The sequence below is a fragment of the Manacus vitellinus genome, unplaced genomic scaffold (assembly GCF_001715985.3).
Source record: "Manacus vitellinus isolate BGI_N305 unplaced genomic scaffold, ASM171598v3 scaffold_28_pilon, whole genome shotgun sequence".
In the NCBI taxonomy this organism is placed as follows: Eukaryota; Metazoa; Chordata; class Aves; order Passeriformes; family Pipridae; genus Manacus; species Manacus vitellinus.
The window spans coordinates 3,247,760-3,274,184 of NW_021940122.1; the positions used below are offsets into that span (position 1 = coordinate 3,247,760).

General features: G+C 41.3%; 1 protein-coding gene across 6 annotated transcripts in view; it reads right to left on the minus strand.

The window, feature by feature from the left end:
- Nucleotides 1-26,425, minus strand: part of ST3GAL6 (ST3 beta-galactoside alpha-2,3-sialyltransferase 6) — a 43,161-nt gene that overhangs the window by 6,223 nt on the left and 10,513 nt on the right. For 2 of the 6 annotated variants that reach the window (XM_018074622.2, XM_018074624.2), the window contains exons 2-11: nt 17,791-17,857; nt 17,015-17,114; nt 16,176-16,244; nt 14,811-14,888; nt 12,633-12,736; nt 11,252-11,315; nt 4,997-5,092; nt 4,419-4,605; nt 3,678-3,815; nt 78-230 (exon numbers count right to left, since the gene is read on the minus strand). In XM_018074622.2, coding sequence (XP_017930111.1) covers nt 78-230; nt 3,678-3,815; nt 4,419-4,605; nt 4,997-5,092; nt 11,252-11,315; nt 12,633-12,736; nt 14,811-14,888; nt 16,176-16,244; nt 17,015-17,103 — 978 coding nt within the window. In that variant the 5' untranslated portion in view covers nt 17,104-17,114; nt 17,791-17,857. Of the gene's footprint in view, nt 1-77; nt 231-3,677; nt 3,816-4,418; nt 4,606-4,996; nt 5,093-11,251; nt 11,316-12,632; nt 12,737-14,810; nt 14,889-16,175; nt 16,245-17,014; nt 17,115-17,313; nt 17,333-17,790; nt 17,858-18,925; nt 19,092-26,425 lie in introns of those variants that run through there. The other 4 variants (XM_018074623.2, XM_018074626.2, XM_018074620.2 and 1 more) reach the window with 4 other exon arrangements.

Genomic DNA, 26,425 nt, shown 5'->3' on the forward strand with positions numbered 1-26,425 from the left:
CACTCTTCTTATCTACATTAAATTGCCTTCCCCAGTTACCAGCTATAATTCTCTCAGCACAAACAAGTTATAGTTACCTGCATCATCTGAGACATGGTTTCATTGCCATAGTAGTGCAAAGAACTGTTTCTGTCAGTGAAGTCGTATTTGAAGCCTGCCAGGTGGACTTCGTGGCATATGTGAAATGCTAGTGTAATGGCAATCAGCCCTGTTGTTGGATGCTTGGGTTTCTAAAACAAAACACAGAGATAACACATACATAAATACCTGGTAGCTTAATGGGAACAGCAAACTTAATAACAAAGACAAGGCAAATCAGGTAGCCTGGGTCTTCTACAGATGTTTGGTTTCATAGTTTGATCCCCTTGTGGCTCAAAAAGAGGAAGGTACTGCCCACAGATTTCCCATGACCAGGGGGTCTGCCATGTCAGCCTTCCCTGGGATTCTAGTGAGAAACTGGTCAGGCTTCATTACATTGGAGACCATTTCACCTATCTAATATGACTGAATTACCAGATGTGTTCAGAAGTTTCTAGATGACGGAGACTCAGATGAACAGAACATGACATGCCTCAAATCTTCATAGCCCCAAACTAAAAAAGCATGAATGCTACTGCCACACAAATTTGACTGAATTTGAATTTTTTCAAAGCAGGGAAATTCCAGAAGACCATTGCTTTAGACCTTCCCCACTATTCACATTAGAAGAAGAGAAACCTGTAAGTAAAACGGCTTATTTCTCCCTATAGTAAGAACAGCTCAGAAGTAAATGCTATGTGAAATATCAAGAGCAGGATATAAACAGGTTTTAACTGTGCAAGATTAAGAGCACCCAACGAAAAGCTAGCACTTCTCACAAAAGCAGAGAACAACTCCTTGCAACCATCTGCCCTATCTTGTGGTCAAGTACATGATTTTTTTCAGCAGCAGGAGCTACAATGATCTGGGCAAGTAAATGAGGCAAGGTTTTTTAGAGAGAGGTGAACTCTTTCATTAAACCAATAGATGAAGCTAAGGTGAAAAAGTGTGCCCAGAAATGGACAAAACTTTCAGGCACCAATGCTCTTGTTAGCTAAAATAACATTTTTCTCAGAGACCAAATGAACTATGTGCTATCGGTAGCTGCAATCAAACGTCAAACTGAGCACAAAATGATACAGTTTTTTTTTAAACTGTTACCAAAGGCTCACTTCGTTTGTCTCCGAAAATGAAGCAGACAAACCAGTACTGGACATCTCTGTGCAGAGAAAAGGCAGATGCACTCGATGTATTTCTTTGTATCATATAATAACACAAAAAATCCCCAGGAAAATGCTACTCTTCTCAGCTCTGTAAGTCTAATTAAAGTCACAGAACTGAACTCTCACCTTTCACAATTTTTTGTTCCTTTATACAACTCTTAGAGTACTCCAGAAATAACATCTTTTTAAAATGCGCACTGTTGCCCAAGGCTCCTGCCAAGTTAGCAAAATAACTTTCTGCCCTAGGGGCCCATCTTCATAAACTTAGTGGTGACTCTGTTGCAACATCCATGCTAAACAGGACCTCAGAACTATGGCAGGAATGCTACACTTCAGGATTAGCGCTATTTGGAAATATCAGGAATATCACGTTTTTAACTAACATTGTTCACCTTTGACTCTCACAAAATTCACCTCAAAAGAATATAGTTTAAAAGGCAACTACTTTTAAAATGTATTATCATGATACCACTCTAGCAACATCCAGATATCCTCAGCCTGTAATGAAATTACTGCAGCCAGTCACATTTAACGAGAACAGGAACAGCCTTGGAATGAATCCGCAACACTTTCTGATTTCAGTGCTGCTGAGGCAACACATCCAATTTTATTCCTGGTTTTACTAAAAATCAGAAATGCTTGTTGGCTATGGACAAAAGCGCACACTGGGAACTCAAGACTGGCTTAATGGAAGAGGCAGGGACAGCTGGGAAAGCAGCACCAGTCATTGGTGTCTCCTGCAGGCAGAGGGGGCTGAAGCACAGGACAGGGAAGGCAGCACCAGCCCTCCCCAGGGACACACTAAGGTACAGAGGGTCCTGAAGTGAATCCTGCAAAACGTTGTCCTGCCCACGGGAACCCAAGAGGCACAACCCGCAGCTTAACCGAGCTGCTCTGGGGCCACTGCAGATGTGCAGGCTCCCAGCCACGGCCCGCCTCTAGGATGGGAGGAAAAGCGAGGAAGAGTCTGCCTTAGACTGATCACTGCTGCCCCAGGGACAAGGGACTGCAAAACCCCTGGAATGGAGTAAATGGGAACTGGAGGTGGCAGAAGGGGGCTCCAAACACGGAGGGCTCCAAACTCTACCCCAGTTCTGTGCAGGGGCACCTAGAGAGCAGCAGAGAAGCAAAGGGCGACCAGGGGACTTCTGCCTCTTTATCAGCTTCAGGACACCAGCACATTTCTCTGACTCACTGACAGCACCAGTTTTAACATCTACACCAGAAGAGACGGGAGAGATTTCTGGACCCATGGAGGCCATAGAACATCTGTGGCCATTTAGGAGATAGTTAGGCATCCAATTATCATGCTACTTTCTTCCCACCCTCTGCTGAAAACCTGAAATGCCACAGAGCCTCAGCAAGCACATAGCTAAAATGGCTATTCCAGTTCCAGAGCTAATAAGGGAGAAAAAAGGCCACTACTGCGCTCAAAAAACAGACAGAAATTTTGAAAAGAGAAAAGAAAAGGCACAGAAACTTCCAGAAACTAACAAACAAACAAAAAAATCTCCACTCCCTCAAAGATTAGAAAGATTAAACCAGAAAACAGTTGTGGCAGATACAGCACAGTGACAGCCTGTCAAACGTTTCCACACGTGTCAGTTGGCTGGTGCCCACCAAGCAGCGATGTAACCCCGGGAATTGTAACTGTGCTAAACAGCACATGGTCAACCCTGACTGCACAAGGAATGTCTCCAGCTTGAAGCCTTACCTTTCATCAGAAACATTCTTCAGTCATAAACTGACACTTAAAATGTATTTTTATGTCCAAATTGCTGGTTAGCTCATTACAACGCTTGGCATCAAATCAGTAAGCAGAACAATGATGCTAGACATATGTCATTAGCACAGGGTTGGAATATCCTGTATGTTCCCCAGTCCCTCCTCAGAAGTGTGAAATTGCAGCAGTGTTAGAATTACCAGTTTGTTGGGGTTTTGGGGGGGTTTTGTTTGTTTGGTGTGGGTTTATGTTTGGTGTTTTGTTTTTTCGTGGGAGGTTTAGTTGGGGGTTCTTTTCCTGTTTGTTGTTTTGTGGGGTTTGGTGGGTTTTGTTTTGTTTTTATGAAACACTATAAAACACTCAACATTCAATAATTCAAGACTTCCTACTATTTCTAGAAGCTCTTTGGATCTGCCATGTTCCATTACCTTCCCATTTTTCCCAATTTTGCAAAAGACATTATGTCTATCTGGAAAGCGGTCTCACGTCATACCAATTACAGAATCTATAAAAAAATGTTTTTGGCACACAAGGTTAGCCACTCTCTTTCTGGATTCCATTTTCCCATCTTTTCTGAGCACCATCTAAATGCAAACTACTTCAGTGCAAACCTGAGAGATTTTCTAATACAGTCCACCGTAACAAAGACATAATTGCCTCTAAGTACACATTTGGTGGCACAAAACTAAAAAGCAATGAAGAAAAGAGCCTACCTCCTTCTTAGGAAACCTTGTTGGGAAACGAAGCAACTCATAAGCTGTTTTCCTGGTGATGCTGGGATCAAGAATCCTGATTTGACTAGATTTGTATATCATATTCTTAGCCGGTTTCTTCCAAAAGCCTTTATCACTCTGTAACAGGTAAGTAAATATACATTTTTAATGGTTGTAAATAGCTGAATTTAGTTTTGTAGCTAATGAGAGTAAACTCTGAGGGCATGAGGTAAAAGAAGAAGAGGAGTGCTGAACCTCTAGAAGTTCAAAAACACCTGCTCCTTCAACAGGATAACCCACTGCAGCAGCAGTGGTTGGGTCCAGCTGGCTGGAAAACAGCAGAAAGATCCCTAATGAACAACTCATACCAACAGCATGCCCTGGAAGCAGTAAATGTTCACTGCGTGCTTGGACACATTAGGTACAGCATAGACAACAGGCAGACAGAAGTTATTGTTCTCAAGTACTTTGTACTGTCTGCAGCATGTATGGCAAAATATCAGACAGTGCTAGGAAGAGAATAAAAATATATTTCCCAGAGGAAAACTGCTTTGTGGTGAGGAACTGATCAAATATGTGCATCAGAAAGAAGACAGAAGCATTTATGGGAAAGATATTAAACAGACTGACTAGGAGATCAAGTGCTCCCCTGAGCTAGGAGGACTGAGGTTAAAAGCAAACATATTTTCCATGAGAGACGTGTGGCAAGATGAGCCAAGCTGCATGAACAATTGAACTCACTATTTTCTGACCACTTAGGATCTTCCAAAGCCACTTCAAGTCACGTGGTTTGAAGACAATGAGAACCACAGTTGTATTGGGGTCGTAGTGGATCGGATCTGAGAACATAGATTCTGGGTAAGAAAGGCGGAAAGTCGTCCTCCTCCCAACATCCTCTTCGTACCCTATAACAGGGCCATTATTCATCCTGCAGAAGGCACAGGGCAGAGACACACAGACATCAATGACTACCCCACCACATCCTTACCATGCGGTGTCTGGCACTCACATTAGTCCGTGGCACAGACAGCATGTCTAGGGACAGGGAAGTTCACCAGCCCAGCACTTATCACATTACATAGTAGATGAGCAATTATCAGGTGCACTCACCCTCTAAACTCAGAGGGATCAAGCACATATGGGATCTTGGCCAAGATGGTTTAGAATACAATCATACAATTGCTTATCATGTATCACTCAAGCAGAAGGCCTTCCGATTTGGCTCAAACACAGAAATTAGAGAAGGGCAAAGAAAATATCTGGCTTGGAGAAGCACCCATTGCTCCATGCACACAATTTGAAAAGGAGACACCATTTACCTTATTATGACGTCATATGAATCAATTTTCTCCCCTAATGTTTTATTTCGAAGCACTCCTCCATTACCGACGACAACACACCGACGACAGGCAATGCTGTGGAACAAACAGAAGTTTTAATAGCCACTACTTCCCTGGTTTCATATTAATTATACATCTGCATTTAACTGGCTTATTTTCTAACTGAGGTCCTGTATCTTTTACAGTCCTGGCCCCTACAAAGCAGACTCAATCCTGTATCATCTACTACGGCTGCTTTCAAAAAAAGAAAAAGCAGCTGCACTATTTCAGGGACTCACAAAGTCAGGAATTGGCTTCTCTCATGTGAAACTGCTTTTACACATAATTTTTCTCATGGTTTGTTGTTTAAGATCATCTAACCAGCTGGTGATATGGGGGCCATTACATAAATTATCTTCCACAGCGCTTCAAACTTTTTGCAGTCTGGGGGTATCAACCAGGACAGAGTACGCCTGGAAAAACTAACTCAAATTAAGGTGCTCCACAACACTGCATAACTCCACAACTCAGGAGATCTCCAACATGAGCTAAAGCACCAAGATTTATGTTCACAATTTACCTTACAGACTGTACACGTGAAAAACCTTTGCCCAATGACATGTGATGGCTTTTCAAATGGATATGATCTTTTCTCCCTTTACTTAAAAAGTGCTGTCTAAACACGTTTCAACATGTGCTGAATCTCATGCTGTCATGACGTAACAAGGCAGATTCACTTGATTAGAAGTTGCATTCTCATATGACCAGATTCAAATCAGACAGCACTACTAAGTATATAAAACGCAGTTTAAAAATAAGATCCTAAGAATGACCTCAAATCAAAACTGTAATTCCTTCTGAATTTACATTATATTCAGAGTTAAAGAGCACCCAAGAAAGGTATTATATAGATGTTAAACTTATGAAAGTAAATTCTAATGGTAAGACTTTCAAAGTTATCCCAGGTTTTCTACGTGCATATTTTTTATTACAATACTAGTAAAATGTCTGCTTTGTTTAAAAAAAAATAAGAGGGAGCTCACAGACAGGCTTGCTGTTGTTTTACTCAAGATATTTTGCCTTTTTAGAAAAGGTTTACATTCAATGTATAAGACGGTAAACTCCTCCTTACAGAATAAGCACAACAGTTTTTGTTGTTGCAAAAATGCTTCTTTATTTAGAGCAAAAGCCGTCAAATTTGGTTGCAGCAGAAACAATGGGAAAATGAAAACATTGGTATTTTTTTCAGACACAAGCTCACAGTCTGCTTGTTTACAGAGGATGAGTCACCTCACAATGTCCCACTCTCTTGATTCTTTCTTCAGGTAAGAAAAAGGCTCTATGTCATTTCTTGCTCTAGGTTCGGGACACCAAGACTGTGTCCCAAAGAATACTGTAACTGGTGTTAAATGCCCAGTGTGGCACTTTATGTACACTAATTACCATCTTTCTCCTCAGATAGTCCAACCTGTTTTTTCAGCTGAGAATATTATTCAACATCAATGAAAACACCCTGCTCCACTCGAGACTGACCAACATCTTAACGTACAAAGCAATTCTCTGTACCTCCTACAGAATTAACAACATCTGCACAGGGAGTTGCCCTTAAATATATATGAATATAAATAGTGCTCTAAATGCAGCTTTCAGGCTTGGGTGACATGGAAAAAGCTGGCACACCTTTCTTTAGTGTTTCCTGAACTGCTTAGTAGAAGGTAAGCATTCATAAAAAGATTTCCAGCTAATACCATAAATCATGTGACTTGGCACCTCCGAAATAAGAGGAGTAAAAACCTGTAACACCATCCTGTCCCTCAGTATGCCCAATCCCTCTACACCCATAAAACCTCTCCACCTCTCTACTCCTTCAGCCTATTCATTTTCCATTTTGTTTTTTATATCTAGTTTTAAGATGTCCTGAGAAAGCCAGCTGACAAACATACGCCTCTTACAAAGTTGACAGTAAGAGAAAGCAGAAGTTGCCCTTTTCCTGAATTAAACTTTGTTACTTAACAGCTACAGCACAGAGTTCAAAGTAAGGAGGGAAAAAGGAAAACTGGACAAAAAAACTTGATCAGTAAGTGATGATGGTGGAATGAGGAAGCAGGGCAAAAAGCACAGAATTAGCATATGGTTGTACCATGTTTTCCTGGCATTTACAGTGTGCATCTGTAAATCACTGAAAGTTTCAATCACCTCAAATCTCTGAATTCACCGTCACCAAAAGTCACACGGCTGCACCTGGGTAACTGAGGCACAAACCTCATCTCCACAATGCAAATCCTAAACTGCAACTCATATTCCATCTCCCCCTGCTCCCTCCTGGCTACAGCATCCATCCCTGATGCTTGGTGGATACCCTGGAGCGACAGTGACTGACACACCATGCATGAACTCATGTCAGGTCTCAATAAAAAGCCAGAAAAACTGCTTTTCATCTTGCTGAATACTTTCTTTTATGCCTTCTGACTGCTTGGTGCGAATTCACAAAAACGGTGCCAACTCCATTACAAGTGATTTGTATTATTCTGACCATGACAAGCAGCCACAAAGTTACTTTGAGGAGGCACTGCTTTTTCTGCCCCTTGGAGATGAATTGAAGAGATTCTTTACTACACCCTTCCAATTTTTGGCAGAGGCTGTGCTTTAAGAAGCTTCCTCACTGAGTTAATCCTTAGCTATTGAAATAGTGCCTTTCAGTCTGGCATACAACTGAAGAGCTCTTTGGTTTCTCCTCTCTGCACTATACAGTCACAATGCACAGGACACACTCAGGGCAGGGAGGGCAAAATAAAACATGACTTGAGTTGAACAACTGAGGTTCATTTAGCTACAGAAGCTATGCTGCTGCTCTCAGGTCAAATCCAAACTCTCTTTCCTCTTACTGACAAATGCAGATCATATTTTTTGTTTGTGATTAAGAGCTAACTACTTGGACAGAAAACGAAGTGAAATTTGAAGTTTGATTGATCTTTTGAACTCCAGTTCGCTTTGTAACATGCATACTCAAAAATAAAGTTATCAGCTGCCTTCAAATACCCCATAAAACATCTAACATTGGTATTTGAACTTTTAAAATGGATAAAGTCAACATGCAGATCAAATATTCTTGGAGAATTGTACATGAATACAGTCAAATACAAACAAACAAATTAGAATCTCTACCAAGCTCAGGGAGTCAAAGCAGCCTAACAGAAAAGTCAAACAGGAAATCTGGCACAAATGTGCCATTTTGGAATCGCCTGCTTCCCTTACCTTCCCTCTCCCCCCCCAGTATTCAAGTGTCTTCAGTTACAATAGTAAGTCTAAGTCCCCAGTGACACAGAGTCCACTGACAACAATAAGCAGGGAGGAAAATGATTTATGTAAAAAACAGAACATAATATCACAGAAAGTAACATATGACATGGAGATAAAGAATATACCGCAAGGTTGGATTGTATTCAGATACTTAAGTTCAACAAACTGACCTGTACTTACTGCATATCACAGAAGTCAAGACATCAATTTTCAGCAGACTCTTACTCCCAGATATTTTGCCAACTCCACTTTTTACAAGTTTCCTTCTTCATAATGTTTTCAAATTAAAAACCCGCACTCACCCTTTCTCCAAGTCAAGAAGAGAAATAAATTCAGATGTCCTTAAACAACATCAGGTGTGCTACGAGTGAAATATACACTGAAGTGTCTGGGGGTTCAGCTTACAACCACCAGCACAACATTCATGACAATATTCATGAAAAATAGTAAGACCTTGGCTGTAAAAATAGCTACAGAAAAGTCTGAGTAACTAAGGGATTGCCTTTAGGTGTTAAGAGATCTGTTTAAGAGTATAAATGGATCCTGATGCAAACAGCATGGCAACTGATCTCCAATGTCTACATGCACCAGTCACTCAAACCACTACCCTATTCATGTGGTGTACAAGAGCCTCAACCTCAAGGCCAGGTGTTAGTTTACATATTTTGTTTACATGGTAAAGTGCTAAAAGGAACATGTTCCTAGTCTATAAAAGAAAAATATTGCTAAATGGAAATGTAGCCTTTAAAAGTCAAAAGGCTTGCATCATCCACATTCCACTGAAATACTGTTTCTGTGGAAAAAGAAAAATATCTCAACCTCAGTTCCTTTAACACACACCCCCTTATAGTCAGCTGAGGAATGCAAATTATTTCCTTTGAGGTTATTTGGTGAAAGGAGGATGCAGAGGTCACATTTTGTTGACTGAGGATTGTGTAAATGCATCTGTAATAGCTACTGAGCTTAGAGTCCTGAGAATACCCAGAGAGGAACTGAAGTCACAACTGAACTGGAATCAGTGACACTGTTCATTTCCAAACAGTTTTGGAGAACTACACCTTCACACAGTGAGAACTCGACCTAAGTTTGGAAAATAGCACTATTTGGAAAAAAAATCCTTTGTAGTTCATTATATACAGTTTTACGTAAGTTGTACACAAATACAGCGTTAGATTTGGTGCTCATACAGCCTAGTATTTGTTAAAACAGTTTATAAGGATTCCCCCACCCTGACTAAAAAATTTTAAAAGGGAAATTTGGTTTGTGTTCTGACAAGAAGGCTGAATTAGGCAACAGTCTAATAATTCTGTATTACTGAAGAATGTTGTCAGGATTAATTCCCAAAACGTTTCATTTTAAAAGCAATTGCATCTCAGTGAAACGTATACATAAAAGTTCTTCCCTACTACAGTGACTCATGCCCTAAGAGTGCTATACACAAAACCTGATGGATCTAGAAAGAATACAAAGTATGAACTCACTGTGTGCTTGATTTGCTTATCCTATTGCCTACTAAAAAGCAATAGCTCTCATTTTGCTTCAGTACCACTGAACTGCATTATTTTTAATAAAATGAAGCATATTTCCCAGAACCATCAAAGGATAAATACCAATTACTTTGCTTCTCATCTACAGGACAAATACATTTGAAAAGTACTATGCTGTACTGGAAGCATCTCTGCTTTACAGCCTGAACAATTACAGAGCTGAACTTATGACTTCAGAAAATTTCTAATACAACATTTGGCACTCTCCTCCAAACTTCAGACAAAAGATGACCTTTTTCAGCCAGTTCTGTATAAATTTCCCCAACTATCACCCTCCTGATAGTAAATGGGGGGAGTTACTTTTTTTTCCCCTTTTCTTAAGAATAAACATGAACATCCTAGAACCAGACACTAAACATGGTGAAAGGACAGAGTACAGTAGGCAAAGAAAAAATGGTTATTAAAACCAGTTCTTAGGTGTGAACAGATTCCACCCAAGCTAGATTAAAATGTGATCCTGACGTTTGGCTTGAAGCAGCAATCTTGTATGATCTGAATTAAAAAAAAACAAAACCAAGAACAGCCAACTTCAGCCTTATTTGATTCAGCTCTATTAAGAAGTCTGTGTATTAACATATTTGGCAGGTTGTCAGCCAGTTTGCTAGACTGCAAATCTAATGAGTCATTTGCATCACTTTGTAAACACAGGATTGTAGTCTACTTGCCAACACTACTACACTACCTCCAAAAATACCCCAATCAAAACCAAACCAAAAAAAAACCCCAACAAGACACACACACACAGAAAGATCCTCCAAAATCAAACAAAAAATCCTAGCAGAAGTGGCTTCTAACAAGAGGTTTAATCAAGGCAATCTAATGCATGGGAAGCAAGTTATCTAAGGAACAGTCTGCTCCCTGCCACACCCTCGTTACTCCAAAAACGCAGGAACAGCCTTTCCTGTCTGCCTATGTCTCTCTCATTCACAAGGGAAGGAAGCTGAGCACATGTACAAAGAAGGGTGTGCAGCAGCCAGAGGATGCAGAAGCACAGGGATACGCATAAGATTTCTTTTACACAGAAGCAGCCATTGGTTTGCATCTGCTTATCTCAAACAGTGTCCCTCTTCTGCAAATAACGACTTTGAAAGCGGAGCTCACACTCAGCTTTCAAGAATAAAAAGATACTAAGGAAGATGGGACCACATTCAGCCAGCAAATTCCTAACACACTCACAAAAAGAAATCTCTAAGTTTAAACTCCTTCACAGAAAAGTTATTCTTGAATGCTGGTGCTATGTGTGTAAACCCAAGCTTATTTAAATCTCGGAATGGTTACACAGTCGGTCTGATCTGTATCTTGGTTATCTTGGGCAATTTCAGGATAACGCCACTGACATTCCTTTTCAGGCAAGTACCAAATATAAAAAATGCAATTAACAGAAACAGTATCAAATAAATGAACTCACTTGTCATCTTCATTGGAAAGTCCACAGCTCTCCAGTCTTGAAAGGGCTAAACGAAAAAATTGCTCTAGAAGGCAAATATAAAGAAGATTAATGAAAACATTCAGTATTTGCCGGTACAAAAATAAGCATGTCACCCTGACTACAGTATTTTCATACATATTAGTTTTACGTTCACTGTGCATAAAAAACTCAACATAAGAATACTTGGAATTTAGGGCCACAGGTCAGTCAATGATGCCAAAGAAATTCAGGTTTATCAGAGCTCCTCTCTTAGTTCATCCTGCCCCAGTACTTCCCTGTCGGAAAATATCATGAGATTTGTATAAAAAATAAATCCTAGTTACAGTAAGTAAGAATTGGAAGAATTTCTAAGACCTACATCCTCACTGACTTTGTTTTTTCTTCCACCCACCTTCAGATGAAACAGAAGCAGCCCTGACCCAAGAGGGGTCATACACGCAGGGACAGTAAAAGCATTACCTATCGTGGCAGACAACATCAAACCAGCCTGTGCTCACTGGCAAAGCTGGGCAGAGGCATCTTCCCAGCCCTCCCTCGGTGGGCAGGCTCCTGATGGACATTCAATTTGCCTCTGAGAGGAAGCCTCAACTCTTTCCCAAATGTGCTTTTCCGCGCTGTAAACCCAGAGGTGCAGGAAAAATTGCACCATGCCTGTTATGCTGATGCAGGTCAAATCAAGAATCTAAAGCCGGGACCCGCAGGGTACTTGGAAGGTGCACTATTCAGTGTTAAAAACTTGAGACTTCTAGTGCACCTGTCGCTGGCAGAGCATGGGAAACTGAAAAGTCCTTGACTTAGGGTAAGCACTACTTAGCAACAAGTAAAACATCCATGTGCTAGCAACACTATTCTCATGCTGAATCCAAATCACAGCACTGTACCACGTACTAAGAAGACAATTAACTCTATTCCAGCCAAAACCAGGACAGTAAAAGGAAAATTTCACTGATGTAACTACCCCAACCTGAGGACTTCTGCCTCAGTAGGACACTGCATCCCAGTTATCTTAGAGGTGTTGAATGAAGCCCACCAGTTAATATCTGACCTAGCAAATCACTAGCTAAATATCTTTAGTACTCCAGCTCACATACAAACAAAAGGAAGCTGAATAAGGTCCACTCTTCCTCAGTCCCACCTTTCTGGAGCTCCTCTAGTGAGAGGGGTAATCCCAACACTGTGGTTTTTTGTTAGAAATGGAAAGGTGTCAGGTCAGAGGGACTAAATGAAACCATTAAGTCACTGCTAGACACCTCCAAAAGAATTGGCATCAGTGAACAGGAAAGACCAGGGCCAGATTTGGGGGGGCTTACAAGACTTTTAGGAATTTCTGTTTAAAAACAAGGTACATGGAAACACTAACCTGCTCTCTTTATTCCATAAGGTAGTTCAAACTTATCGCTCCCTTGGAACTCTGCCACCCTGATAAAATCATTAGCACACAGGAATGGGTATATTTTGTCAACACTGAAAAAGAAAGAAGTTTCAAAAATCCACCTGATGCATCTGCATAAGCAAATAATTCATGTAATTGCTTCGTAAAAAGCTTTCTTTATCCTACTATTGTAATTTTTATCCTATTACCAGTGTCCATTTTTAAAAGAAGGAAATCCAGGGAACACAGGGAAAGCAAGAAGATGACAGAAAAGGGGAAGATCTTAGAGAATGTGCGTAAAGAGATAAAAGATTTGTCTGCTAGTGTAAGTTATATAGAGTCATTAAAATCGTCACCAAAACTGTGTGACTGAAAGCACACCATTATACCATATATTCAAGAGAATATATAACCCCAGGAAGACAATGAGTAACTTCAGTTTGAAAAGTACGTAACAGAGGCAAGCAAGGAAAATTAAGAGTTCGTATTGTATATGGCAATTTAATAAGTAAGAATGGGATTTGAAACAAGGTGTTTTAACTTGAAAATACCACCTCCTGATTTGAGATGCACTCCCATTCCAAACAGTGGCTGTGTTGACATTAATAAGTAGTTTGGGGCAACATGGGTATATCCATATAGCAAAAAAGTACGGAGTTCTCATGTCCACATTACATGCATATTAAGTATTTTTTATTCTGGACTAATTCTGATACGGTCCCATGGATTGAACACACAGCAGCTGCAGCACATCAGGCATGGTCCTGCAGTGCATCTTCTGGTTTAACCACATATGTGAAAGGAGCCCAGTGCACACATGCCAGGGCTACCCTGGGATGAGAAGCATAACACGAGGGGATCACAAGGAGGTTTGCCTCAAAAGCACATTCTTCCCACAAACCAGAACACGATGGCATGATGCCTTATGAGCATCAAGATAAAAATAATGGGTCACTTCTTTCTTCAAAAGACAGGAACCACAGACAAGGAATATCTCATAGCAGGGAAGTGACTCTTATTACCTTATCTGCCCAGTCTAGGCAAATGAATGAACAGCAGACACAAACGTCACATGCTACCATGCCCTTGGCTTCACCTTTGAATTAACTAAGCACACACTTACTGTACTGGTTGACTCTGTAGTGATCCTGCACACTAGGTCTTACATTATAATGTTAACGCAGAAATATACAGTCATGAGAAAACCTAGTGCTAATCATAAAAACCCCCACCCACCACAGTTGTTTTTCCATGAAGAACATTAACAGCTGTTAAGAAAACCTTGGCTCTCAGTTTCACAAACCAAGTATTTTCTTCTTCTTCTTCTTTACCAACCACATATTCAGAAGATACTAACAATAAAAAGGAAAAAAAAAACACTACAAAACACCACAGCCCACATACCAAGAACTGGGCCAGAGGTTAACTAAGCAAGACCAACTAACTTCAAGACATGATGCACTAAACACTCATACTAAATTTAGTAACTTGCCTTACTGTTCAGAAGCAGCTGGTAACCTAAGACATAATAAATAATTTACCTACTGCAAAGAGATTCTTAATTCTAGCTCTGGTTCCTTTCCAACAAATAATTCTGCAAGGTTAGAAATCCTTTCAACCTCCCCAGGCTATTACCAAAGTGCACAGAACAGATCTTCAGCTCATGCAAGTTGTCTCAGTAAAGGAGCTACAGAAATGTACGAAAGACTTTGCCCTAGCTCTGTGTGTAGGTTCTTGCTGTGCACCTCTTAGTTCATTCCTGCACCCTTGCTGAGCACCAGTTATCCTGCTGTGCCCAACACACAGACAGCCTGGGCACAATCCATGGGCGAGGGGAACTTAGATCACCTCCCTGGACCAGGAGCTAACCAAAACTCACAGACTACAAGTCTGCTTTGGGTAGGACAAATTTTACACCCTTCTGTGTTCTCTAAAAAGAAACAACAGTACTTGTGATAGACACATTTTCTTGTACACAAAAAGTACCAGGGGAAAAAGAAAAGCCATGGTGTCTTTGTGCAGAGCTTTAAGACTTCTTCAGCCAGGCCTTGGTCTAAACATCTTACCAAGCTTTCTCAGGGCATTACTCAATGTTTGCTCCAAAACACATAAATAGCCCAATCAGCACAGCCTTTCCTTCCCCCCCAGTTCCCACAGAAGACTCACCCCAGTAAAGATTCAAACGCAGGTTTCAGGAGACAAGTGTCCAGCGCGCTCCTTCTCTCCACAGCTGTAGGTGGCAGCCTGCAAAAGAAGAATTTCAAACAAATAGTAAGAACAGGAATGGGTTGCAGAAACAAGGTAGGGAAACTTGGACAAACTAAAGTAGTAAAAGCTGATTACTGAGCTAATGTCACACTAAATTTTCATGACTCCCTCTGCCTGTGTTGTAAAGACGGAACTTTCTCGTTGCAGCACAACTACTTTTACTAGTAAAGGCTTTTATCTCACAGTGCTGTTCCAAAGGGTCTGTAACCTCCCTTGCTCAGCAAGTATCAAAGCAGGCATAACCAGAGCAGAGAACTCAGGCCCACCTCCAGAGAAGCAGGACACACAGGCTGAATCACCCCTACAGCCATACAAGACGGCATCCCCAGCGCTCCTCAAAGAAGAGATGGAGTCTTGTTTGGAGAGGGAAACAGACAGCACTACATAGGGTACTTTAAGGAAAATGAGATTCTTTGGGGATAAGTCATTCCTCTCATAATAAAGCTAAGACTTACACGCCTAAGCACATTCCCGCCTTGGTGATTTAGCCCAATTAATCACAAACATGAAGCCCAGAAGGGAAAGTAAAATTCAATGTGAGCAACGTGTGCATCTGGGTTGCATTAAGAACAGAAGGATGAAACCACCGCATTAGAACCATAAGTCAAACAGACCATTAAGGTTAGTTGCTTTTGGTAACCTCAAGTTGTCATGTGAATACTGACACTGAGAAAGCACCCTGTAAAATCTATCAGCTCTCGCCACCTTGCTGCTTCCCAGCATCAGCCTCACAGATGGCATTTTGCAGCATGGCTTCAGAGAGAACAGATGACTGCTTTTAAGCTTTAACATAGGTGCTCATTAGTCCCACAAACCTAACTGCAGGAATTCACTAGCACAAGATCTGCTTATACAGGCACTTGCACTTTGCAAGTAAAACACTCCTCTGATTTAATAAATTTTAAGCACAAAAGTTGCCCTCTTAGCTCTGCTGATTTTATTCAGGTATAATTCAGAACTGCAAAAATTTGGAAAGTGTAAACCGATGTCCTTCCAACAATTCACTGTCTGTTACAGACAGTCATTGGAAGTGGCCATTAATATTAAACAAACACTGGAAACATGACGTAAGACAAATTTCTTTCTGACAGACATGTTACCATTGTGTTCATAACAGAAACAGCCACTGGACACAGCTGTACAATAACCAACTGAACAGGGAGCCTATGGACAAAGGCTACAGATTTTAGCCTCAATCCCTCCCACCTGCCCAAAAACCAACCAAAAATAAAACCCACAAAAATACTCAACTGCTGAACTTACTGGGTAACTCCACTAGTCTCATAGGAAGGAGAAGCCCCCACAGAGGAAGTCTGTCCATAAAAGCTAATCCTGCAAAAAGGGAAATTTCATAACAGTGTGGTTTGCTGTGAACAGAAACCACAATAGAAAGCTATTTGTATCAACTGTATGCTATAAACAAGATAAAAGGAGGCATATCAATCACTACTTTTAAAAGCTATCACTATTATCTTCATAACACTCTGGTCAGTCCTGGTCACAGCTGTGTAAATACCAGTGGAAACTCAACTTCTTCAAATAAGTGCCCTGAATTTTAGGTCCCAAGCCACTTGTTCCATGAGCCTGGAGACAGTGAAGGGTCACTGCCCACAAGGGTTGCCACTGGGCCTCAACAAATTTCAGCTCTGCAAAAGGTGCCCACCACACCTGCAGTTATTCCCATGAGTGGAGAAGGCCTCTCCCACGTCACTTATCAGACACTTGAAGAACAAACTAACACTAAACACGCATGGGGTACAGGGAGATATGGACACATGACACACAGAGATAAGGTATCTCCTCACCTGAACACCCGTTTTCATGAACCTCAGAGGGGCTCCCTATCTGTGAGGTCCTGACCTCTCCATACAATCAGGCTCAAATTGATTACTAGGTTTAAAAGTGACACAAGGGGAGACAGGACAGAATGATCATACTGATTCCCTTACAGTACAAAAAAAACCCAGGCACAAAACAAACACACAGAGACAGAGTAGTAATGACTTCTGTTGATCAATGGTAAACAGTTAAAGAGCAACACAGCAACTCACAGCCACATCTCTCATACAGCCATGAGGTGTCTGAACAAAACATCACCATACCAGTAGAGGTTATTTCTCCACAGATTTCCATGCAGTATACCATACATAACAGCAGCAGCCAGGATAAAAAACAGAAGAATTCGTTTCATGACTGGTAGACCTGAAACACAAGAAAAACAAACCAAGAAATTTAAACCCAAAATAAGCTATTACGTGAACTTTTCTAAAGCATCTGGAAACCTACAAAAGGAAGGTATTATTATTACAGCCATTCTCCACCACCACAGATCTGACTGGAGATCATCCACTTTGACTTTTCACACACCAGAGACAGGAGCTGAACGCTGCTTTGCACCTACCACATGTGCCCTCACTGCACAGAAGCTCTGAGAGGGGTTCACTCCAGGTTCTCTCTGAAGATGGGCTCTTCCAGAAGCACGTCAAGAGTAGAAACTCTTTTCTGCTCACTGGCAGCTCAACCAAACTAGACTCTTGGGTCAGCAGCTGGCCTTTATAGGCACCTACGCTTCTCCCCCTTCTTGTGCCACACGCTATCACTTTCCATAATTACACAGTTAAACAAGCATTGGCACTCTCCAGGAGGTAGATAGGCTGATGAAACAGGACAGGGTACGTGCTGCCACAAATTTCTACCAGCTTTTTTAGGATGACTGAATGTTCTTGAAGTCCAGTTTTGACATTTAAAATTGCACTGAAGCTACTTGCTTATGCCTGCACAGCCTCCAGCTCCTGACATAGGCCAAACTTCATTGCTCAAGTGACAGAAAAATGTTACTTTGAAACATTGCTAAGTGAGGAAGAAAAGTTAAACTTACTAAGTTATGGAAAAATATCAGCAAAAGTGTTCATTTCTCAAACAGAGCTTGCACCTCATTGCATAGTCTGGTAAAAAAAAAAGAGAAATATCAGAAATGCATGCATCTGGCAAGACATACCGAGGGAAAATCAAGTTCTGTATTGCTCACATCCTAGACAGTGAGCTGCCTTCTCAGTAGCTATGAATGAACTGTTGTTGGTCAATCTCATCAAAGTCCAAAATAGCCATTCTGGCCACAAGTTACTGGGGAAATTTACTTGACAGCTATGGCCTTGCACTATTTTCACTCCTTCCCCATCACAGTAAGCAGGTTCGAACCACACAATGCATATATTCCTACCTGCCTATCTGCATTTTAAAGGGAACATAACAAACAGCTGTCCAGTAAAATAAGTCATATCCAAACACACTGTTGCATTTTCCAAGAGCAAAACATCTGCCTTTATGGCTCATTCCTTTGACTTTTTTTTTTAAATTTTTCTTCTTTTTAACTCTGTTTTGCTTTTTAGAGTATTTAGAGTTGCTGCTATTTTAAACAGCCCCAAGGCAATAAAACTAAAGGTGGATATAGTTCAAGTGATTTATAGCAATATGCTGTATGCTAGTAATATCTTGATATCCCACCTTAAAGGCCAAGAAACTGCTGGAGAACTTTTTTGTTATTAGAAACTGAAAAGCAAATGACTGCCTCTCATGTATCTTTATCCCTGAGGAAATACCTGACAGTGAACTATTTGTACATTTACTTGAGTGTAAGAACCCACCACTTCTTTATTCTTTTATCACCTATATTCTTCACCAGGCTTTAGCAGTAGAGTCAGAGATACCAGTAACAAAGCCATGCAACAAACAAGGCAGAATCTAGCAAGCTTAGGTATGTTCTCCAGGCTATCCTACTCTGTTCTAGACAAAATACTCATAGGGCTGCACAGCTGTTGCAGCTGCAACCTTTCAGGCCTCCTTGGGAATTAGCACTGCTTCCCTTCAGCTCCAACTCCCATGATGCTTCTTGAAGGGTCACCGCAAATTTGTCTCGACAGTCACTTTCAACTTTTAGCACAATCTCTTTGTTTTAGCAATAATTCTGTAAGAATCATTTCCTAAAAGTGCAATAACATTACAAGAAAACTCACCTACTGAGTTCAGTCAAGTGTCATTAGCAGCAATTGGCTCATAATCCTGAGTGCCATCACACAGCACGTACAGGACAACCGAGGGATCAGGCCCAGCCTGCATGGGTTTAGGAAAGGCAGGTCCTGCTTGACCAACCTGATCTCCTTGTATAACAGGGTGTCCTGCATGAAGAATGAGAGAAAGGCTGTGTATGCTGTCTACCTAGACCTTTGTAAAGCTTAGACATCATTTCCTACAGCACTCTCTTAGACAAACTGGCTGTTCATGACTTGGATGGGTGTGCTCTCCCCTGGGTTAAAAGCTGGCTGGCTGGCCAAGTCCAAGTAGAGGTGGTGGAGTTACATCCAACAGTCACTAGTGGGGTTCCCCAGGGCTCAGCGTTCAGACCAGTCCTGTCTAATATCTTCAAAAGCAAGAAATGGTCTGGACAAGGAGATAGGGTGCACTCTGTCACTCTGCAGACGACACAGAGTTGAGTGGGAGTGCTGATGTGCTGGAGGATAGGAGGGCTCTGCAGAGGTATCTGGACAGATCAGAAGGATGGGCCAAGGCCAATGCTATAAGGTTCAATAGGGTCAAGTGTCAGGTCCTGTTCTTGGCTCAAAACAACTCCCATGCAGTGCTACAGGTTTGGGGCAGTTGCTGGAAAACTGCCTGATGGAAAAGACCCTGGGGGTGCTGTTTGACAGCAGCTGAACACAAGTCATCAGCGTGCTCAGGGGGCCAAGACAACCAATAGTATCCTGTCTTGGATCACTAACAGTGTGGTCAGCAGGACCAGGGAAGTGATTGCCCCTCTGTACTCAGCACTGGTGAGGCCACATCTTGAATTCTGTGTTCAATTTTGGGCCGAGAATAAAGACACCGACGTGCCAGAGCACATCTGAGAAAGGCAAAGTTGCTGAAGAGTTTGGAGAAGAGGCTCAGTGGGGACCTTATTGCTCTCCCCAACTACTTCAATGGGGGGGTGTGGTGAGGCGGGAGTCTGTCTCTTCTCCCAGGCAACAAGTCAAAACATAATAGGAAATGGGAAATGGCCCTGAGTTGTGCCATAGGAGGTTTAGATTGGATATTAGGAAAACTATTTTCACTGAAAGAGTTGTTAATCATTGGAACAGGCTGCCTAGGGAAGCGGTTGAGTCACCATCTCTGGAGGTATTTAAAAGACATGTATATGTGGCCCTTAGGAACATGACTGACAGGTAGATGTGGCAGTGCTGGGCTAATGTTTGGACTCCCTGGTCTTATGTGATTCTATGATTTACTGCACTTTAGTTTTTTTCCTTTCACTGTCAGTATCTTTACCACCTCCTGCTTTGCAAAGGTTTGCCAAAACATCCCACTAAAGTGAAAATCAACTGTTTACTTTTTACTCCCTAATTCAATCAACGCAAACTTCAGTTAAACAGAACATAAGAAAGTAGCTCTTCAGATAAAGTTGCTAAATTAACAACTGATTAAATTGCTCATTTTGGTGACTTCAGTGTAAGAAAGAACCTTGCTGAAGAGTCAGACCAAGCTACAAAACAGAGAAAAGACAAGACAAAGCTGCCCATGAAGAGTCTTTTCAAAACAAAAATATTATTCGTAACACTATTATTCACAGGGGGGGAAAACTGTTCCACTTGAAATATTTTTAAAGCTGTGAGTACAGCCTAGAAAGAAAAAAATCATTGAAACAAGAGAACATAAGTCAGCAGCATTCTTCCAAAGAATCACAAGGGATCTGTAACAACCTTCAGTGCCTTATGTAGGACACTCAGCCCAGCACACACATGCTAATGGGTCCACCCCAGCTCCAAACAACCCATCATTAAGAGTGTACCTAACTCAGCTCTTAGAAAGATAAAATGGTCTTTAATTATACAAGTGTCTCCTCACCATCCCATCCCCCGGTGCCTGGCTTCATTCCCTCTTTGAAGAGAGAGTGCTGTAGTCAAGAAAGACGATCTTCTTAGTGAAGACTTTCTTAATTTGGTTTAGTAAACAAAACCATTGCCTTGTTTACAGAAGAAATTATTCTGAGTGTATTTTTAATGGTGACAGAATTTTCCAGCTTTCCCTTCCTATTTTAAAACAGCTGAGTGTTACAGAAAGTTAACCTAAGGAAAACATATTCCTACGATGCAGATACTGCACTAGAGAATTCCCACAGTTAGAGACGCAGGAGAACAGGCAATTTGAGAAGACACAGTTCGGAGGTAAAACAACAATCCCTTCCAACTTATTTATGTCAATACAACAGTCGGCATGTTGATTTAAGCCCATCAACCCAAATGTCAGAGGTCATAGTGCCCTTAGGTCAATGTCAATCAGGATTAAGCAAAACAAGGAGGACAAAGCTGAAACTCAACTATTCAGTTCCCCCCTCCTTACAAAAAGCCTACAGTGACCTCCTCAATGGAAGGAGCAAGGAGCACAGCCTGATGATCACGGTGTTAGCTGGTCAGCTTTCTGAAAGCAAGCAAGCAATGGGATGTATGTTGCAAAAGACTGATGGGCATTTTTTAGTAAGAATCTAAGCTAACTTCTGTGGCTCCATCTCCTACCTCTCCCAAAGCAGAGCTACAATTACAGAATTAGACAAGACTGACTTTGTTATAATATTAAGAGACCTCAGAGATCAGCCTGTATCTCCTACTGAGAGACAGATCTGCCTCAGCTTCTATCAACCCACCAGAAAGACTGATTTGGGTATATGATCAATTAGCTATATAAGACCTGAGGCTAATATTTTCTGCCCCTGGTGGAAGTGGGGAACCCAAACCCACACCCTTGTCAGAGCTGCATCTTTACTCTGGTACAGTGTGGTGGAATCTGGTATGAGCCACTATCTCAGAGCCTCTGTTTATCTTCCAACTTACCTATGCTACTGATGCAGCCATGCCACAGAATAAAATAACCCCGTAGGAATCTACAGCTGTTGGACTGGGGATGCAAATAACCACACTATGATCACCTTTTTTTCCATAATTTTTATTATTCCTTTTGCTTTATTCCTTAAAAATTAGGTTGTTAATAACATAATGCAGTAGGCTTTTCCATTTGTCCTGTGTATTTTGTAAAGCACCTTTGACTACTACTAAAGTAAAGAGTTAATAATATTTAACTAAAAAGTGGTTACTACTAAATTAAATACTACTCATCTTAAAACAGTCTTGAACTGTCACAAGACTAGGTAACTTCTCACAACTGTAATTAACTGACAGCCTGAAAATGTCAGCTCGCTCAGACCTCAAATTCCTAAGCCTTGTGTTGTGGGGGAGGAAGTAAGCCTGAAAATGTGCCTTAAGCAGACCTTGAAATTTAAAGCGACAGCAGAAAAAGAACATAAAAACCTAATAAAATTTTTAAAAGAAACATTGGGATTTTTAAGATGTAGTCAGTATTTTGTGGGTTTGCTTGTGATCACCACTTGCAGCACTGCTTCCTTTTGTTCAGGGTGTAGCACATGCCTGGTGAAACAACTATGCAGCAAAAGGACAACTAAAGAAGGAGTTTTCTCACATCATCATCTTTTTCAGGTTAAGCTGTCAAAACATGAGCACATTATGGCACATATTTCTTCTGCCAAATCTAACCACTACTCATCATTCAGTCTTTAGTTCAGTTCTTGCTCTATGTGTGTGCATGGTTCATTGATTCTATAGCACTGCTGTAGAGTTTTAAAGGTACTGAAGTGGCTGACTCAGTCTACTGCCTTCCCTCACATACACCTGAAATTCTCATGGTTTCCAATACTCTTTCTGATTTTATTAAGAAACAGACATCCTCGGAAATACTGTTTAAATGAGATACATTAGGTTATCCTAGCAAAGTGGCTCAGAATTAAAACTGCATTTCTAACTCTCCAACAACAGACTTGGTTTTGAAATTTTAAGTCTAAATCATCTTAACTGGAAAAGATTCTTGCTAACCTGTCCTGCCTCACAACAAACCACAGAAGTTAGTCCTGTTTCTGAAAGTCTGCACAGACTATGACACCAAAAACCTCAAGGTTTTACTATGTCAAAATGTCACTGGGGACTTCCACCATTACACCACACACATTTTGAACTGCAGACAAAGTTGTCTTTCCTGCACTGGAAGGTAAGATGTTTTCAGGTTCTTTCTGTTCTAATCTCTTTCAACAACGTGGGGATAAGCAGTAGAGGAACAGTTTGCTGTCTGTGAAAATTGAGGCCTTCTTCCTCTCCAAGAGCACACCAAACGACCCATTTTACTTCGATAGTACCAGGTAACTGAAGAAAAAGACAGTCTTTCTCCAAACATAGCTTCTCCTTTTTAAGGAAGGTTTCCAGTGTTTCCCCTATCATTTCTCCTTTATCCAACTATTGCAGCAGACCTGAAAAGAAACTGTAAGAGAATCTTTTTTCCAAGTACTCAACAGCAAGTAACTATGTCCAGTAGATTTGGCATCACAGCAGTAGTGATGTTTAATAGATTTAGTCAATCTTTGTTCATCAGCTCCTACAGCTGGAAATGTAGCCTCTGTTGACATTATAACCTATTGGAGAGAGACACATACTGGAGCTGTGTCCATCTCTGACCTCTTGTGCAGCTGCACACTAATTCAAGACAGGCTGCAATAGATTGGTTTTAGGGCCTAATTGCTTATCTCTCTTCCCTTCTTCATCCTGCTGCAACACATTCTGTACCACAAGATACAGCAGTACATTTATTACATTGTGAAAAATCCACAATTCTTTTATTCCTTTTTTGCCTTTCCAGAATCGACAACAGTATTTTGCTCATCAGCACATAACTGCTCACTGGCTCAAGCAAAAAGAATCAGTATTTTTCATTGATGATCACCATTTCAGTTTGCTTCTGTCCAAAGTCTTCAAGATCTCTGCATCACTTTTCCTCTTGTGTGACTGCAGACCTATTTATATCCTCAGAAACTCCCCACATAGACATATCCTTCAGCTAAAAGATACTGATAAAGAATTCAAGTCTAATTAAATTTATTGTACTTTTACCCGCTGCAATCCCATTTACCTAGACAGCACATGTGGTGACAGAGGAAGGTGAGCTCCCTTCCCAAAGGCTGCAGAAAAGCTCAGGAACAAGTACAGTTCACAGTGTAACATGCAACACAGCACCTACACCCCTCCAAACCTTATCTTCAGCCCCACACTCTCACTTCATTCCCACTGCCACCTTTAAATGCAAGAGATCAGACATGGGGGGTTGTTCTAGCCAAACCTAAGGCCATCAACATTTCAGACAAGATCTGAAAGAACAGGAGTTTGTAGCCTTCCAAGAAGGTTCAATACAGAGAGGATGGCAAAAGCTACAGAAAGCCTGCAGGTCTTGATTTACAGTCTCATCACCATGCTTAGACTCTCTTGTTCTAACTGCACTGGATAGAAAGAAGGTATCGTCTGTTCAGTGGTGTGTTCCTTCCTTTTTCACTCCTCTTCCCTCTCTCTGCCCGAGAAGCCAGAAGCTTTCACATGTGCCCCACAGGAGGGGCAGAAACAGAATGAAACTGTAAGCCCAGAGAGAAAGAGAGGCTGCAGGCAGTCAGACTGTTTCTTGGATAGCAAAAAGGCATGGGTACAAGCCCAGGTCAAGTTACTACAAGCTTTTTAAAGCTTACTGAAACAGTCCCACATTTGGCTGCAAAAAACCTGCGGTGATCCTGTTCTCCGAGGTACCACAATCAATTACGTGCATTGTCTCACAGAGATAAGGCTTTTGGGCCTACTAGTGCAAAATTTAATGTCACTTACACTGACAAGAAATACTAGCTCCACAGATGAAAAACAGAAGTACAAAGCCACCAGCCAGTGCAGCCTGCCAGAAAACTCTGATGAGCAAAATACAAGGGGGCATAGGCACAAGGCATCACTGAAATGGCCCTCAAATAGGAGTATTCAGTGCAGATGTCTGAAGCAGAGTTATTTAGCCCTGCTGAGAGGCAGAACACCTCAACTCCAGCTTGGGGCTATCACAGGGTTGCTATGCCACCCTTGAGATCCAAGCTAGTATTTTGGCTGGTTATGACAGTGCAGTGTGGATCCCTGGCACCAGCTCAAGGCTCCACTGCATGGTGCACATACACAATTAAAACTGCAAGCACAAAAGAGATAGCTGGATTGATATTTTTCAGCTGGTGAGTGTTGGTCTTAATCATTTTTTCCATCCAAGGCAGAAAACATTATCTACCATTCCAAAATGGCTTAGGGCTCATTCCAACAACAGACACACTTTTTGTAGCACAGTTAAACACTGCTAACTTAAGCTTAAAAAGTCAGCCCTGGGTAGATCCAAATCCAACTCATGGCTTTGAGAGGAAGAAGAACAACAATAACTACTGGATTCTCATCTAGTTGGTGCTTTCTAAGTATCACAGATTTCCAGAAACCTTGCCTGTAATTATGATCAGGAGTAAGATGAAGTTCACACTGTCAGCTTCTTGCCTGCTTTTGTGCATTGAGATGAGGACTAGAAGGAAGTCGTCAGTTTATGCAAAGGTGCACAGAAGTTGGGAACAGACATTTCCATATGCTTTCCCTTGTCCTGCCCCTATACAGCCCTCCCCTCAACACATTTCACTTTTTTTCCCCTTTCTTCCTCCCATGCACATGAACTCAGATCAGCAGTTCCTGTGACAGCCAGCAGCCACAGAGATGCAGTGTGGTACACAAACAACTATTTTGGGTTTGGTCAAAAGCAGGTATGAGCTTAGCACAGATAGCTCTGCTTCCTCCACTCCCAAAAAAAACACATGCAGCTCTAACTACACTTTTAAAAAAAATACTTAAAAATCCCCCACAAATTCAAAATTCAGTAACACAACCTTAGCTACTAGATTTTTTTCCCTGCTCTCTTGTACTCTCAGAGATTAACCTTTAAAGCTTTAGCCAGCCTAAGCTGGGCTGCTATTTATACACTACACATCATAGGTGTCATTATAATACATGATAGAACAAAGAAACAGAAAATGAGTGCTATAAATCCACACAGCTCCTCCTGCATGCTGTGGTGACAACACTGTTCCTTCTCAGTCTGTTTCCCCTCTCCCTTCTCTCTGGAAGAACTCTTCTTCCAGAAAGACTGGAATATAAACAAGCCATGCAACATGTTCTGGGGGTCAGAGTTCAGGTCATTTCCTTCTTGTACTTTGACTTGCACAACTGAAAAGGGTTCTGTCAACTTGCAGGAAAAGAGCATCATGGTTTTGAGTTGTTTTGATTCTTCACCTCCTTTTAAAACAACAAAGACCACGGACATACTACACAATGCTTGAAAAAACATAATTATTTCAAAGATATGCATCCCGGTACAACATCAGTTACTCATTCACACGCACTGTTCTTTGTCAGTGAGTGCCTGCAGAGTCAGAGGCTTGAGGTCAAACAAGCAATCCTTCTTAGGTTTCCCAGAGAAAAAAGATGGAAAAAAGTAGAAGGATAAATGGCTGGAAATAGCCAAATTAGTCAGGTTTCAGAACAGTTCAGTTACAAACCATATCCGGTTCAGGTTCTTCC